At 34.7% G+C, this 18,638-nt stretch overlaps 1 protein-coding gene across 1 annotated transcript in view; it reads left to right on the top strand.

The window, feature by feature from the left end:
• The window catches only part of LOC145664241 (putative N-acetylated-alpha-linked acidic dipeptidase), a 238,322-nt gene that overhangs the window by 201,101 nt on the left and 18,583 nt on the right, over positions 1–18,638 (top strand). Inside the window, exons 13-16 of the mRNA XM_081730724.1 lie at positions 3,296–3,386; positions 5,720–5,954; positions 9,529–9,610; positions 17,350–17,442. Coding sequence (XP_081586850.1) covers positions 3,296–3,386; positions 5,720–5,954; positions 9,529–9,610; positions 17,350–17,442 — 501 coding nt within the window. The remainder of the gene's footprint in view (positions 1–3,295; positions 3,387–5,719; positions 5,955–9,528; positions 9,611–17,349; positions 17,443–18,638) is intronic.

The raw sequence follows: 18,638 nt of genomic DNA, 5'->3' as shown, positions 1-18,638 counted from the left end.
TTTAACATTGAAATCCCATAAGGAAAAAATCGCATTTTGACCTTTGACCCTGTAACTCCACAAACAATAATACCCACGATCTCATTTTGCTATCAAACAAATCTTCTGACCTTCCTCTAAATTGCCTGCAAATTTCACAGTTCTAGCTTTTACCAGTTCTGAGTACTATGAAATTAAAGTTTACACACGAATTATGGGACAGTCTGTATATATATATATATATATAAGACATCACTTAGGGGCAGGAGGGGGCAATTGCCTCCCCCCAAGAGTTCGGGAGATACATATACTTTAATCTATTATCTACTAATATACTAATACAAAACGTGAGTCTTAAGTCGGTGCCCCTCTCAAGCGAAGTCTGAAATGACGCATATATATATTCAATATAGTATGATTTGATTAGTGCATTATCAACTAAAACAACTAAATCAAATTTGTTTCTTGAACTGTTTGGAAATCTTATCCTCTGATCTTCTACGTTGCATGCAACCATGTCTTCCAACTGATGAATTTTGAAATTTCTGTAGATACGAATGTCTTTACTCAAAACGAAAAAAAGAAAAAGAAAAAAGAAAACAGACATAAACGACCCTCCAGAAAGAAGAATAAGCCACCTCACACAGACTACCTTCAAATCAGATTAGCACCTCGTATTTATTATAGGGTTTAAAAGTAGAGAAAAACAAAATAATTAACGAAACTCATTTTTGTTCTGGTGGTTATTTCTCCCGAAAGGACAATAACACTTTATTACAAGATGTAAATTAATAGTGTTTAGAAGAACGATCACTTAAATTCTAGGCTTTTCACGAATATCTTACATTTTTATCTTCCATCTGCACAGTAACTAAAAAATATATCCACGAGAAAGAAAAAAACTATGCGAATATCCACATCCAGGCAGACTATGATGTGTTGAATGATTACTGAATTAATTATTATATAATAAATGGAGAAAACAACCGATTTTCTCACTTCATATCCTTTACAGATGTGGATTTGTTCGTCGTGCGTCTTTTACCCGTTAAATTCGCACCTATAGTGCATATAGTGTGAGAAAAATATATGTGCAATCCCTCCATTTATCATATAAATCCTTTACTTCGACAGCACTTTAATTTTGATTTTTATAATATCTACTTACTCTGACAATGCCCGATGGTTTGAAAAAAAATAGTGCATAAACTTCGGTATGAAGGCAAACTTCGAAACTTATACGGAATGCTTCATAAAAACACTCCTGAAGTTCGGGGAAAATTCTTAGCTCAAAACGCACTCAATGACTTGCCGAGAACTCAGAATTTAAAATAGATAGAAGAGTGGTCAAAGGATAGGTGAACTTAAAGGGAAAAAAAGTATGGCAATAGATGTTAAAACAAGTGAATCATATTTGTAGCATTTTTTTTTTAACTCTACTTTTGCTTATACAACATTTCGTCTTACTACTTGTCCTGTTTTCACTTCTCTTACTCTTTTGGATCTGAGAATGCCGCTAGTTATCGTTGAAGCATATCCAATGGATTCATCCGCGAAATTCAGATAAGTGTGGACATTTTTCTATGAAGATTTATTTTTATCAAATTTTCTACACCCTAAGACATATAAAAAGAGTCCTTGAAAGTCTGTTTTTAACGACTTTTAGTTTCCAGTCAGTAGAGGGCAACTTGAAGCTTCTTGATGTATGTTCATTTGTTCCAGAAAAGCTCTGAGTCCCAAGCAAAAACCTGTTTTAAAAGGCATGTCTCCTACTTTCAATATAGCGTTTGAAAATTTCAAGAGCAGAATATCTCAGAAGTAGAGAGAAATATGACTTTCATCGTTATTCCCCCTTACTCTTCTTGTGTAATTTTTTTTTTTTTTTTTTTTTAATATTTAAATGCGTTCTAATTATTCCTCTCCTATATTTCAAGATCATCTTTGGCTGGTACCATCATCAGGGAGTGTAAATCTTAAGAAAACTGCGAATATTCTATGTACACTAACGAGTTCTTACAGAATTGGGACACGTAGCTTTAGGGACATATTAGGAATTTAATAGTAGCTCGCAGTTTTCTTAGATTCACGTTCACTGATAAAGGAACCAGCCAAAGAAGATAACTGAAACATAAAAGATAATAATTACAACGCACGTTAAGTAAATATTTTATTCTATTTTATTATTACATTAATGTTTAAGTGCCGACAAAAACGAACACTATAACCATTTATGTATGTGTATTTGCAGTTACTTATAACTCTCCAGTTTTCAGAATTTTTTATATGCTCTATTTGTAAGTTTTGGTAATATTAAATTATTAGTATGCACATAACATTTCAGGATATATATATAGGCTGTTTCGAAACAACACCGACAACGTTCGGGAGGTGATTCCTGACACCAAGACAAGACAAAAAGTATAAACCAACCTGGGTGCACAAATGCTTCCTTTCGGAGTTGTAGGCTGCCGAAAACATGAAAAAAAAAAAAAAAAAAAAAAAAAAAAAACCTTTAAAAGGTCCATAACTCCAAAACTAAAGGACCTATAATAATCGGGTCAAGACTTCACTTAGGAATTAATACGTGCCCTATCCAAAAATACATGTGTCAGAATCTTAAGGTACTCACAAAACAATTTTTGCAGAGGGAGTTTGGCTACGGGCATGTAACTTGAAGTACTCATCAACTATCTCTATAAAAATTGTTGCGGAGGTACCGCAGGATTCTGAAGCATGGATATTTAGATAGGGCATATACTAATTCCTAAGTAAAGTCTCAACCCGACTACGGTAGGTCCCATAGTTTTGGAGTTATGGACCTGCCGTAGTTTTGGAGTTTTGATGTCAGGAATCACCTCCCAAACGTTGTCGGTGTTGTTTTGAAATGAAATGAAATCTTTGAGTTTTACGTCCCACGGTTATGCCGGTTAGGCTAAAGGAGACGGTGATTATGAGAAATGAATGAAATTGGTGGAATGAAGAAAGTGGGAGGAAACGGGAGAACCCCGAGAAAATCCACACACACGGTGTTTGTCCACCACAAAGTTCACTTGGCGGGGGCTGGGCGGTGTTGTTTTGAAACACCTTATATATATATATATATATATATATATATATATATATATATATATATATATGTTACTATTATTATTATTATTATTATTATTATTTTTATTATTATAACTGATTCACGATATATCACTTGAGATATGTACTATACTAGCAACTTGAAATTGTTGTAGAACGTTATTAACTTTGAATCAGGTAGTTTTAACAAGATTCAACAAATTTCTTTTATTGTTTTCTTTTCTTATAGGATTAAGCCTGTAAGCAGTAGAGGTGGCTTCAAGCCTTTTATTCATAACTTGGGTATACCGATTGCTGATTTGAGGTACACGTACGAAGAGGTAAAATTCATCTCTCATTATAAATACTTGATTTGTCTTTTATTTGTTACTACAAGTGCAGAATCGTAATTTCCATTCCGATGTACACTGTGAGGGTTTTGTAGCGGTCAGAATGCTACTTGCGTGGCATTCTGTACAAGTATCAGTTTACACGTTTTTGTTTATTATTTTATTGGTTATTCATATATACTAATTGAAAATGAAATGAAATGAAATCTTTAAGTGTTACATCCCACGGTTATGCCGGTTAGGCTAAAGGAGCCGGTGATAATGAGGAATGAATGAAATGGTGGAATGAAGAAAGTGGGAGGAAACGGGAGAACCCGGAGTACCACGCACACAGTTTGTCCACTACAAACTCACTTTGCGCGAACTGGGATCGAACCAAGAACCCCATGCACCAGAGGTGAGTGCTCTGCCACTGAACCACCACGATCCCTGTATACTAATTGTTGCTTTGTGTAGTCTAAAGACGTAACTACGGATTGTAAATCCGCGATTTTTTCTTAAGTTTTGTTGTGACGAGTACAACATTAAAACCGAAATATTTTACATATAAACATATGGAATAAGTGAGTATTGCCTCCTTGGGGTAAGAGCATTTTCCTTTGTTTCTTTTTATCTAATAATACTTCTTTTTCCAAGTGTTTCCTTTCTAAATCTTCTGAGTAGTCCAGTATTGTAGCTTTCATATTTTAGGCCTTGAAAACGACACAGACAATCGGACCTTTCAATCACATCCATCCATTCCTGCAACAACACAGTTTTCCTTAATTTCGTATTTACTTTAGAATTATTGGTAATAAAATAATAAGTACACTCACGGAATGATTTGGCTTACGCTCCTAATGGGCAATTTGATGAAATAGTAACATTGTACTTGCAAAGTCTGGCAACGTTGTAGCGCATATCTTGTCATTCTGGCATAACTAATGCTTGTAACGAAGGATATGCAGGTTTCATTTGAGTTTATTCTTGAAAATATTGAAATGATATGATATTTATTGTATTGATATTAATAACTTCACTTACGGAGCCCTCGTCATCATCTCAAAAGCGAGGAAGGAAATTGTAGTAGAAGTTTTGTCAAAAGCATAAAATAGAAATTGGCGCTAGCGTGCTTGTAAGCCTGCAATGGGACAACAAATGGCTCCTGGTTTAAGTGTTGAATTTGTAGTTTAGAGATCCGTATTCTATTTAAAATGCTATTATCCAAACCATTTTATTTTTACATTCTTACAAAGGAATTGAGAAGGAATTCGTACTTCTGAATGATAATCTCGAAATATTACTCCGAGGAGCAGAGCTATCGTGAATTTAGACCCAAGTACGAAACATTTTACCAAATCTTATCCAATTTTTTGTCATGAAATTATTCTAAATATTAGCTGCAGAATATTAATATTTCTCTCTAAACATTGATTTACTTATTTTAGTTTCTTTGTAAGAAAAGTGTTCTTGTAATTCTGAAACTGTTCACAATCAAGTAGTTGCATACCGATGAAGAAATGATTTTTCGTGGAACCATAAATGCAATGAAAAGTGTAATTTCTTAACTAAACTAAGTTTAAAATTTAAGTTAAAATACTGACAGCTATTGTTTCACACAAGCTATATTTTCGAACGAAGCGAGGTGTTTCTTGGTGTGTATTCAATCTGTCACTATTTCTTTGTTATAGTTTTTTCTGACTTGTTTCACATGTTGCTGCCAGTCTTATTTTTGTTTACCTGTTTCCTAATTTTACTGAAAAAACAATAAACCCCCATCTGTCGCGCAGATTCGAACCTCCGATCTTCGGCTTTATCAGTTTTGTGTTTCCTATTACCTTACCGCTTGTCTATCTGTTCGGTTGTTATTAGGGCCTGCTTGCTGGCTTATTTAAGAAGACTGTCAAACAAGTTTTTTTTTTTTTTTTTTTTTGGGCATATTTCGATTGAAAATATTTCCTATTTATATCATATTTGTATATATGTAAATCAATGTTTAGAGATACATATATTAGGATTATTCAGCTAATGTTTATAACAATTTCATGACCGAAAAATACTGGATAAACTTTGATAAATGTTTTGTACGTGGATCTTCTTTGAAGTGAAGTTTCAATGTTCAGCGTTCGAGAGTACGAATTTCCTCTAGATTTCGAATTAATTTTCTCAGGTTTCAAAGATATGCTATACCGTTGCCAACTTTGCAGGTACGATGTTGCCATCTCATCAAGGTGGTCATTAGCCAATTAATTCTGTGGGTGTACATGTTATGTGTATCAAATCAGTATTAATTTGTATTGTTTTCACGATTATGATGTGAATATATTTTGTTTTGTATATTTCAGGAAATATCATCATACCCGTTGCACCATACCCGATATGATACATATCATCTTGTTGCCGATCTAATGGACGTTGGTTTCCATTATATTAAAGCTGTTACCCAGTTATGGGGTCTAATAGTGTGGCAGTTAGTTGATAGTTTAATAATACCATTTAATGTTACGTTTTATTCATCGTTTTTGAATGGGACGTACACTTTTATGAAGCGTGCTTACGGAGAGAACGGACCACCATTAGGTAAGAATAAATTGTACGTTAAGTCGCCTAGTACTACTGTTTGAATGATAGTTAAGATCTATTGAAATTATGAGATTTTTTTTTTTTTTTTAAGTTTGTATTCTAAAAGGAAATAATAGTGACTGCTATCACATTGCTTAATATTTTCAAAGTAACAGAAAAGAACGTTGTTGTTTCCTGAAATATCAATGAGAAATATGAGTCTGTGTTAACTTTTATTATGAAAAGAGAAAAATAAGCCAAGATGCAAATAATAATAATAATATATTTTATTATTATTATTTGGAAATTACAGACTAATAGTCCATTTACAATTCCAAGTACAGTACATAAACAATAAAACAATCATACATACAATAATATTAAGTAGAGAAAAAAATAATACATACAATAGCAGCAGACAAACATATTACATAAAACACAACTAAAATTGCAATCAAATTATAAAAAAGAAAACACAGCAAAAGGCATGCACAGACTGATGAAATTATGATTATAAAATAATAATAATAATAACATGAAGTGAGAGAAATTGTGCATAACATGCCTGTGTGGAGTTGCCTTTGATATTTTTCAATGAGTAGAATTCATTCTGTCGGTGCATGAGAAACCACAACAGGTATGTAGCATAATCACTCTTGATATTCAAGTATTAGCTATTTGAAAAAAGAAAAAGAATGAAAGAATAGGAGAAACAGATTAAATGAATTGTCGCAAATAGTAGTAGTACGTAATAATAATACCAGGTAATAAAAATAATAATATAAATAAAATGCTACACCTGACAACTCGGATACCAGAATAACACTCTTCTTCAGAGTACGGCCTTAAAAAAAAGGTGTATACCTTTCCTTTCATCACTCTTTTACTCTTGGTGACATTTATAGAATGAATCATAATCGTAGTAGAGTTGCCTGACATAAATATGTGGGGGGTACTAAGGCGGACAGGGGAGGGTAATTACTTTTTTTTTCATCAGGATTTTGGGGATGGCATTCCTTCCCCCTTGAGAATACACTTATAAAATGCATATTGGCGGAAAGCTTCATCCTTCAGGAACACATTGATACCAAAATTATCTTACTAGCTTAATAAGGGTCTGAGTTATTGAGGTTTAAATTGAGTCACATTAAGGAGCGACCAGAATGTAGCTATTTCACACCATTAGGCGGCTCAATGGTCGTAACTCTGTAGTGATGCATTTCTCGACATATGGTCATATGAACTTTTCTGCTTGTCTACCCATAAGGAATCCACCCCTGAAATTTTGCCGTACCTTTTTGTTACACCCTATATATATATTATGGTGAACAAATGTCCCATTTTAAACTGGATTCTCTCTTTTTTCAATAAGTCGTCCGGCGTTCCGAGAAAAATGCGAACGGTACGCAAAATTCCCCATTTTTCATAATTGTGTCGATTTTTACAATTGCGTCCTATTTTTGGCTGCTGTTGCATAGTATACTAATATTTTTTGTGTGGATTTCAACATTGTTTTCAAGGAAAGAAGAAGAAATTCAAGCATTAAAAAAATGTGAATTCAGGGAAAACGACCTGGTTTCTGTTAAATGTTAAAAGATAATATAAAAATTAAAATCGGAATAAGCTTAAATAAATAAAAACTGGTTATTTTGAAAAAATAGAGACATATTTCTCACTGGTATGAATCATGACGTAACAGTGACTATACCGATATGAATTGTCAGATTATATCAGTTCGCCCAGCGTCGCGTTTTTTTGATTTTCTGAATCCGGTCACCCTAATATATATGTATTATCTATATATATAAAATTGAAAATCACTATGTTTGTGACTCTGAATCTCCTGAACCGACCGACCGATCTCGATCAAATTTGTAACATGGATGAGGTTCGAGGCTGGGCTGATTTTAGGCTATTCACTTTGATGGTAGAACTGAGGGGGTATAAAAAATAAATAAAACTTAATAACTCCTGAACCACTCGACCGATCATGATCAAATTTTCAACATACATGAGGTTCAGGCGTGGGATCGTTTTTATGATTTAAATTTGACGGAGCAACGTAGGAGAGGAGAAGGAGGTATATATATATATATATATATATATATATATATATATATATATATATAATGTAAATCAATTTATATAAGACTGAAAGTAACTATTTTTGTAACTTAATAACTCTTGAATTATCCAACCGATCTCAATCAAATTTACATGAGGTTCGGATCTGGAAACATTTTTGTAATTTCACTTTAACGCTAGATCCTAGGGGAGGGGGAAGGGAGGGGTACATATAAATAAAAACTAATAAAACCTAATAACTTTTGAACCACCCAACCAATCTCGATCAAATTTTCAACATATATGAGGGTCGAGGCTTGGCTGTTTTTTTTATCGTTTCACTTTGACAAGCCAACGTAGGGGAGGGGGAGGAGGAGATTATGTAAAAAAAATGACTGCCTTTGTGAGTTCATCACTCTTGAACCACCCGACCGATCTTAATCAAATTCTCAACATGCATGAGATTAGGGACAGGGATTACTTTAGGCTGTTCACTTTAACGATGCAACGTAGGGGAGGGAGAGAGAAATTTTAAAATGATAAAAAAAATGACCGATATTAGTGTTGACTCTATAGTTTTTGGGGTCGATGAGAGAAATAGTGATATTTCTGATGCTGTTTCAATCTAAGTTCAGCCCTGATAGTTGAGGAGGGGGAGGGTACAACGTAGGGGAGGGGGATAAACATTAAAAATGATCGAAAATGACTAATATTAGTGTCGAATCAATAGTTTTAGGAGTAGCTGAGATTAACAGTGATAATTCTGATGCCGTGTGCCGTAGCACGGAGGAAGGAGAGGGGGAGCTATACATAATAATAATAATGATCGAAAATGACCAATATTAGTGTCTAATCCATAGTTTTCGGGATCATTCAGATGAACAGTAACATTTCCGATCCGGTTTAAATCCAAAATCAGCCCCGCCACTTAGGGGAGGAGGAGAAAGATATATATACACGTATATATAAATGGTCGAAAATGACCGATATTAGTGTTGAATCTATAGTTCTTGCAGTCGCCGAGATGAGCAGTGACACTAATTGAATTACGAAAAAATTAGTTATTTCTGCACTATTAGAACACGAATCACAATTTACAACTAAGAGAAAAGATTGTTACTACGTCATAACATTCCTAAACATTAACAAAAATTGTGTAAACATGCTTGCTGCAATAAACAATAAAAAATTAATGGCAATAAAATACATGAGATAGAAAGATGTGCATTTAAATTATTTATTTCAACCCAGCGAAGCGGGTGATATATGCTAGTATGTAATAAAAGTTGATTTGTAACTTTTATAGAGTTTTTGTTTCAAAGTAAAAGTGTACAATATGCTCTAAACATTCAAGCGCACTGAAAAATGTGTTTAAAAAAAATTATATATATATATATATATATATATATATATATATATATATATATGAATTTCGCAAATGTCAATCTAATAGAATCATTAAAAATATCCTTATACTATTTGTGAAAAATGTATTAATTACTATATTTTCTATTGCTTTTTCTTTTAGATTATTTAGCAAGTGCAGTACTGAATTTTACAGAAGCAGCGAAGACATTCCAAAATAAACTTAAAAATATCGACAGAAAAGAGTAAGTTTATTTCTTTTTCTTTCTTTTTTTCGTTGTATTTTAGATACAAATAGGATAAAATTTCGGTTATGGCATTGACAGAAAGTTACTTTAATAAAGCTAATAAAGGAAAGTCGAGCTGAAAATCTAAAACTATGTTGTGAGATTGATATGCAGAACAGTTCAAAGCCTTTGCAAAACAGTTGCAGTGACAAACGGTCAGTTTCTATCCTGTTGGTTAAAAATATGTTCTATCTTCAACCTTTGTGCATTTATGGTACGGAGGATGTCTTAAAAATTCAACGCGATGGTTCATACCCAGCATTTTAGTTTTGCAATAATTGCCTGTTTATAAAGTGTACTTTTAGTAACACGGATCTCACGCCAACAGAATGCCGTTTTCTTTCGTTGATTTTTGTTACCATGACAGCCCCCACATTAAAGAAAGAAAATTGTAAGAGAATATGTGTCGATTTCTGTGCAATAGCAAATAATTATTAATTTTAAAGCTGAGCTTAGTGAAACTTGCCTATCATTTATGAAGGGCATACAGTGCATCAACAAAGAACCGCATAAGGTAAGCGCAGCATCTCCTGTCAGTGTATTGTGTGCCCTTCCACTTCTTACATTGATAAGGCGCATAGACAAGACTCATCAAACTACGTTTCAAATCATTTCACAGCCACTTACCTGTATACGGATCTCACGCTAACAGAATGGATCTCATGCTATATATAGGAAATTTTGATAATTGCTGTCTCACGGAAGCCGACAGATTGCCATTTTCTTTCTGTGCTAAAGTTGTCATGAGAGCGAAAGTCAATTGAAAAAGTTACGTTCTGTCAGTAAAGATTCCTGTGTTGCCAAATGCACTCCAATAGACATTTAGCTAACGATCTCACCTTTGGTACGAGCGGTTCCGGTAGAGCATTCAGTCGAAAAACAACTATGTAACAACTTTTTCAGGCAGTCATCATGAGTGAGGTTTTACTTGGATTTTTTTCATTTACACCAGGCAAATGCCGGGATGGTACCTAACAAAGGTCTCAGGCCGCTTCCTTCCTCCTCTGTTCCTTTCTTTCTTTCCTGCATAGTGTGCTCGTCGAAGGATGTCATCCCTCATACATAGCGGGCTTAAAGTCATAGATACCGGTAATGCCCAGAAATATATATAAATTAATAAAATAAATATGATAGACATATCTATTTCAATGGAGTTACTAAAAATAAAAATTCACGTCAAATTTGAATATCTCCTTGCATGTGAATTTGTGGTGATTTCATGATTATTACTTAAATCTTACGATAGTTTTGATAGTACAGGTACGTTAACGAAATAGTTCAGAAAAGCCTAAGAAGATTCTAGGCAAGATAATATTAATTTAATTAATTCACGTTAGTTGTAAAGTGTATATATTTTTTTTACATTGATTGATGAGTTCTTGATGCCAGTGTTTGTAGATGTAATTCGTGGTAGGTAGTTATAAATCATTAAAAGTTAAAATATTTGTTATTCATATTGCTAAAGCTATCTTTTTACTTAGTTATTAAACACTAAAGTGGAAGATCGTTAGAGAAACTACTGTGATTTTAAAGACTGAAATATATTTAACATTGAAGTGAAAGATCATAGAGAAACTTGTGGTTTTAAAAGACTGAAATAAAAGATAGATAGTTTTCTCTCTGCTTGTTTGTTTTTAATGAAATTTGGAATTTGTAAAATCGGAGCAGGAACAATCAAAAACTATCAGATAGTCTAAAAAGTACTGAGGTTTTTGCGCATGAAATGAAGTTAGTGTCCTAAATCTCATGGTATATGAGTCGCAGCGGGTCAGGTCTAGCGTTATTTGAGAGCTGATGGTTGAAGCTAGTACTCGCTTTTTCACGTACCTTTGCACCCTTCAAAAACAAACCGCGTAACTCAATTTGTATCACTCCGCGCACGAGTATTCAGTGATTGGTGCAGGGGAAAATGCTTCGTCTGTTTCCCGCAATATTTCTGCTTCTGCACGTGCATGTAATCCTTCACTGGTAACCTTCCTGCCTGCATGACCATCATCAACTATAGCGCGCGCTCTGCGTATTTGTCAGTGGTTGTGGCTGTTTTCTTGTTAAATTTAATATTTTTTGTGTAAGATATCAATCCACATGTAGAGATGTGCTTTTAATTGAAACTAAAATGTTCTTAGTGTGGTTTAAAAATACAATAATTGCTACCTAGGTTGAACAACTGGAATTTCTTGGGGACTATTTTCTTATGGAAGAATAATGGTCATTTGGCTCATTGTCAGTGTTGCTCACTTCTGATTATATATATATATATATATATATATATATATATATATATATATATATATATTTTAAATCGTAGTCAGACTGTTTAGTCAGTTTCAGAGAATTGGGCTGCGAATGTCCATTATGTTACCCAAAAGAAAAACTGAGCCCTTGTACTAAATTTCTATTTAATATATTAAATGCATTATACTTCGGATAATTGGATATAAAAAGTTGTAGGCCTATTATTTTAAAGATAAGTAAGAAAGAAAGATAAAAGCTATTTCACCGATTCGAAGTAGCGTAACGTCTGATGTTAATTCTGTATGTTATAATCAGGGGTAAAAGTGGATCTGAAAAGGCTGGGGGACGGTAGCAAGCGGTATGACGTCACGCCGTCCCCCCGCCTATCCTTGCCCATTTTAATTTTTTAGGAACTGGGGGACGCCGTACATATTTTTCCGAGTTCGGGGATGGCGTTCTCGCGCGTTCCCCCACACTTTTACCCCTGGTTATAATTCGCATATCGATTAAAAGAAACGATCGGGCTTAACCCTTAACATACCCTCTAGGGACCCCAGAGAGTGATATTTAGTGATACTGCTGCAACTATAAGAATCAATTTAATCTCGATTTTTATGTGTGTTCTGCATCCGTTTGGAATATACTATCTACTACATAATTAGATCAACGATGCGTTCGTTAAAAAAAAATAAAATAAAAAAAAATAAAAACATACTTGAAAATGTAAAAGCTCCATTGTTAAACTTGTATTTCAGATTTACGAACACAAAAGTATAAAATTGTACGAAAAACTGAATATTGTTAAAGTAAACATAATATTTGATGTCAACAATGATCATTTAACTTACGTAAGCTTTTAGACATCAATAATAATAATAATAATAATAATAATAATAATAATAATAATAATAATAATAATAATAATAATTTGAGTTGCAATACTATGTTGAGAAATTAAAACAATACTTGGGGTCGCCAGAAGACCCCAGCTTGGTAAACAACGTTGACGAGTTAGGCTTGGTACGTTAAGGGTTAAATGAACATTTAAGAGTCGCAAGAATGATTGTCCGTTCTCAGGAGTAACAAAATATCTGAAAAGATCTTCAAGGGATACTAAAATTGTAATATATTCAATAAATAAACTCTTTCGCTTTTTTTTTTTTAATGAACAATTATTTGATCCACATGTTCTCTTGCCTCTACTTGAGAGTTACGTAGTGATCCGAAACAAGTCTTGAAATAGGAGTAAAGAGCATATGTTTTAGTAGATCTGCTAATCAAGCTAATAAACATAGTAAGACAACAGAGACTAGAGAACATAGTAAGATCCAATAGTTCTGATTCTAATTTTCCATGTTATCCCTTGACGCTATGGGCAGGCTGAATAAAATTTAGTAGTGATAGATTGAATATTTTGAACCATTAATGCGAACTCCCTGATATCAAAGGACGATGATTTATGGTCAACCACGATTAGCCATGATTTGCACTTACAGGGAAAATTTAAGAGATTGTTCAGCCCGGCTTCCAGGCATGGACATCCGCAGGACTTTTTCAAGGGGGTAAAATACCGATTCCAGGGGAGAACAAAAGACCGACACACAAACTCAGTCGCGAATACACAATATTTTGATACACGAGGGCACATAGTACATCAAGTAAAACAACAGTTATTTACGCGCGTATGCTTATTAACTACAGCAAATAATCTATAATACCAGATACTATAGTATTTAACATGAATATATTGTTACAACATTTAAGTAAGCAAATTAGTATATCTTGACATGCACTTCCAAAAACCTTTTAAAACAAAGGGAGGCAACATCCCCTTTACCCCATCCCCACTGCGGGTAGCCATGCTTCCTAGTGTTCTGTGTCTATATTTATATGCTACTTCAAATATTCAGGAGAAAGAAAATGCATCTTGGTAATATATCAGAAGTCCATGCCATTTCATTTTCAATCTCCCGCTCTTCGGTTTCTTTCTTAATTTGTTAGCTCGAGGTTTTCTATAAACTTTTTAGTCTGTTAGTTGGCAACATTTACACACTGTCGTCTGCATTGTTTACAAGAGCTGCAAAGCTTCGTGAAAAAGCGAATAGGTGTGCAAAACATGTTGGAATTCTTATAACCAGACGTAATGTATTGCATCATGAAGACGAATAAACTTTCCGCAAAACTGCGCTACATTTTACAATATAATGTCGATAAAGGCGCAAATGCTGCAGAAGCCTGTGAAGAAATTTGTGGTGTTTATGGGCAAGATACGTTATCAAAAGCAGCGACCAAAAGATGATTCAGTCACTTTCGTTCTGGAAATTTCAGTGCCCAAGATGCTCTTCGCAATAGGCGACCAATCACAGCAAAAGTAGTTGTTATTCTGGCAAAAGTCGAGCAAGACCGGGATATAAGCAGTCATGACATCACCAGTAACGTAAACATCCATCACCAGTGTTAAACCATTTGGAGAAAACTGGCTACAAAAAGAAACTCGACGTTTGAGTGCCACATGATCTAACTCAAAAACATTTACTCGATCGAATTTCCATCTGCGAATCTCTACTGAAACGTAATGAAATCTAGCCATATGAAGTGGTCAATCACTAATAATGAAAAGTGGATAACCTGCGACAACAATATGAGAAAAAGGTCATGGTCGAAGCGAATAGAGGCTCCACAGTCTGTGGCAAAGTTCATATTTATTAAACTGTGTATTTGGTGGGATTAGAAGGATCGTGCATCACGAGCTACTGCCGGCATGCAGAACGATAGAATCGAATCTGTCGAATATTAGCGCGAGTGTACGTAGCAATTCAAAAAGGATCGGAACTGATCAACAGAAAGGATGTTATATATCACGCTAGCAACGCCAGACCACATACATCTTCAGCGACCCGTCAATAATTGAAGAAACTTGAATGGGATGTTTTAATGCATCCATTGTATAGTCTGTACCTGTTACCATCGGACCTATCATTTATTTAGGTCTCTGTAGAACTTCCTGAATGGTGTTAAGCAAGTTTCAAAAGAGAAAGCCACGTGTCACAATTTTGTGACAACAAAACACAGAAGTTCTACAGTGACAGATTATCGTGTTGCCGGAAAAATAGCAGAAGGTCATCGAACAAAATGGTGCATATATCCAGCTGACTGTGATTGAGTGGTTCGACTTATTTCCGCTACCTCGTTTTTCTCTTTCTTCCTCCAAATCAATATTTATGGTTTGCTGATGACATAGCATTGATAGCGGAAAACGTAAAGGGTTTGCAGGAAGCACTTGCAAACCTAAACGACTAACTTGAAAAACACACGAAATGAAGATACTCGTTAATAAGAAGACCAAAGTGATATAGTGCACAATAGCAGGACATGAAGAGAGAAACGTATGGCTTGAGGGAGAGAAAATTGAAGACGTTAAGACGTTCCCCTATTTAGGAAGTCTTAATATCCTCTTACTGAAGAAGTGAAAAAGACGACAGCTAAAGAATAGGACCGGCTGAACAAGCATTCAATAGGAAAAGAGGGCGGCTGACATCAAGAAATGTATCGTTGAACGTTAGAAAACGATTTATTAAGACTCTGATATGGAGCTCACGTTTTAAGGATTAGAGACGTGTACATTGAGAAAAGCTGAAATATCCAAGCTGGAAGCATTTGAAATGTGGTGTTGGCGCAGAATGCTGCGCATATCATGGACTGAAAGGAAAAGGAATGAAGACGTACTAAAGGAAACTAATGAAGGACGACAAATCATGAAGATAATAGAAGAAAGAAGAAATAGCACGCTTGGCCATCTTATTCGGCACTCCGATTGGATCACCATGTTGATAGAGGGAAAAGCAGGAAGGAAGCCAGGAAGAGGAAGACCAAGGATAAAATATCTAGATACAGTTACGAAGAAGAGATCTCCAGAAGTATAAAACAGCTCTCCCAAGACAGAGAAAAGTTTTAAAATTTCCATGTTGTCCACCAACCTATGGTTGAGGAGAGAAAGAAGGACGACGTTCCCCAAACTCCATCTTTATATTATTTCTCCGTCTCCTTGGTCTGTGCAAAAGCTTCCTAGCTACACCTTTTACCGTATGTGCAGTATGACCCGACGTCTAAATTTCCACATAATATTTGGTTACGTAGATGTTCAGGAACCCTGAATATCCAGGTTCAGACAGTATGTTTGTATAGCAAACTTACTTGAAAGGAAGAAGGAATTAAAAATAATAATCTACAATGCTAATTATCGTTAATTGTATTCAAAGCATTATACTTTTAATAGGTTTTGAATCTACAAATACTTGAATCATAAGAAAGTATGACTGTTAAATATATATGGCTGAAATGAAGGGTGAATCATAGGAAAGTATGACTGTTACATATACGTGTATATGGCTGAAATGAAGAGTATTTAAGTATACACTTCTAAATTTTCAGTCACATCGTGTTCTCAGTTTGCGCTAATTTTCTTGTGATCCGACCTATTTGCGTACTCAAGAGAAAGTCAATAGCACGTATGTAAGAAAGGTTTGGCCTTATATTTGATGTATTGTTATTTCGTTTCCATCATGAAAAATGCTAAGACGAAAAAGTTTAATTCTTTTCATGTTAAATGAAAACAAAAACTTACGTACAAATATTAACAGTATTTTTTTAAATAAGTAACATCAAAATTGTTATACAGATAATATACAAATTTCTCAATTGAAATACCTTTTAAAATATAATAAAGTGTGTATTTATTTGGAAAAATTAGTGTTGAATATATACAATACGTAGTATATTTAAATGTTAGTGGAAATTGTGTATGTTTTAAATAGCAATGTGTACAATTAATAGACCACACCTATTTTATATTAAACAAACATTTCATCTGTTATCATTTATGGAACACTAGTCGTCAGTCTAAAAAAAGGCTTGTTCTACAGTCCCCTTAATTACTGTGCAGCATTGAATGTAATTAAAAAATATATTTATATGGAAAATTGGCCTCTTCAATTCCATGTTATTTGATTAAGTTACCCAGCACCAGCATGTAGTAGCCCGCTTCTATTACCATTTAGGACTTAGCAGTGTTTGAAGAACAAACTTTGCATATATGTGGTTTCACCATCATAGCTCTGTTTTCTGCTAGTAGTTAATTTATTACTATTCATTTTTCTAGTTTTCTTCTTCAGTTTTAACCTTCAGGACAAACTGAGAGACGTTTGATTAAATATTCAATTTTCTTGCTGAATACTTTTCGCTCTAATAAAGCAATAAGTCTAATGCTTGTTGACGAGAAGTATAGATTGCTCGTGTGTTTGTTAAGTACTTATTTTTCATTTGAATTATAATAAATCAGAAATACTGCCTTTAACTGTGGATATATTCATCGTTATACGAGTAATTGTAACATAATGTTTTTCAAATAGGAAATTTTGTTTCCATGACTTGTCTTTATTTCATAAAGAATACTTATTTTTCAGTACATTATCCATAAGACGAGTGAATGATCAGTTGATGACATTGGAGCGTGCCTTTATATCTCCGTGGTCCTTGTTGGAAACGGATACGTACAAGTAAGTAACAATTCCGTATTTTGTGAAGGAACATAAAATCATGTATTTTGCAAATGATCTAAATCAGCCATTTTTAACCGAATGCTGTATGATGTCACACTTTCTCCTTGCCTCCTCAGTTTGAGGGAAAGGAGATAGCAAGTAACCTGACGGTGATAGAAGACTGTGGTGACAAATACAAGAACAGCGATAACGTAGTGTATGCTTTTGCTGGTATATTGCTTGTAGATTAGAGCTTCTCAATATTTTTCATTGGCGTATCACCAAAGAATATTAACTCATTGCGTTCCAAGTGTCATTTTCCTATGTGCGTGCTGTAATACCGGTTTCATTTATTGTTAACAGATTGTCTAGACCGTTATATACGAAGGGGTATTCATGAAGTCACCAAAAATTCATGAAATCGCCAAGAAGAAATTTACCTGGAAGAACCATTTTAATACACTATTCAACGTATTCCCCCCAAAGCTCAATACACTTTTCGCAACGATGTTGTAACATTTCTAACCCTTGCAAATAGAAGATCTTGTCCTGTTGTGCAAACCAGCCCTCCACCTCTGCAATGAGTGCTTCATCGGATGGAAAATGTTTGCCTTTAAGATGTATTTTGAGATGTGGGAAAAGGTGATAGTCGGAGGGGACTAGATCATGTGAGTAGGGTGGGTGAGGTACACAGGTGAAGCCTAGATCCACCAGCAATTGCATGGTTTGATGAGCCTTGTGGGGGGGTGCATTGTCCTGGAGAAACTGAACCCACTGCTCACTTTTCCCCGACGTTTTTTCTTCAGAGCCTCCTTCAGTTCAATCAAATAGTTGAAATAAACTCCAGCATTGATAGTTTAATCCTTTTTAAGATATTTGATAAGGATGACACCGTCCTTATCCCAAAACACCGATGCAGGCACCTTCCCAGCTGATCTTTGGCTTCGGAACTTCTTCGGACGGGGAGATCGACTGTGGCGCCTCTCCATGGATTGCTGTTTAGTCTCTGGATCATAGTAGTGCAGCCATGTTTCATCTTCTGTCAACAGACTGCGCAAGAACACACCGGGGTTTTGAAACTTTTGCAAAATTTCCTGTGACATCTGCACCCATGTTCTCTTCTGGTCAGCATTCAAACATTTTGGGATCCAGTTGGCACTGACCTTCCGCATGTCCAAATATTCTGCTATTATGACACCCACACGCTCACGCGA

The sequence above is a fragment of the Thermobia domestica genome, chromosome 11 (assembly GCF_964235325.1).
Source record: "Thermobia domestica chromosome 11, izTheDome1.hap1.1, whole genome shotgun sequence".
Classification (NCBI taxonomy): domain Eukaryota; kingdom Metazoa; phylum Arthropoda; class Insecta; order Zygentoma; family Lepismatidae; genus Thermobia; species Thermobia domestica.
The sequence above is the reverse complement of the archived record's forward strand: the minus strand, read 5'-3'. Positions and strand labels throughout refer to the sequence as shown.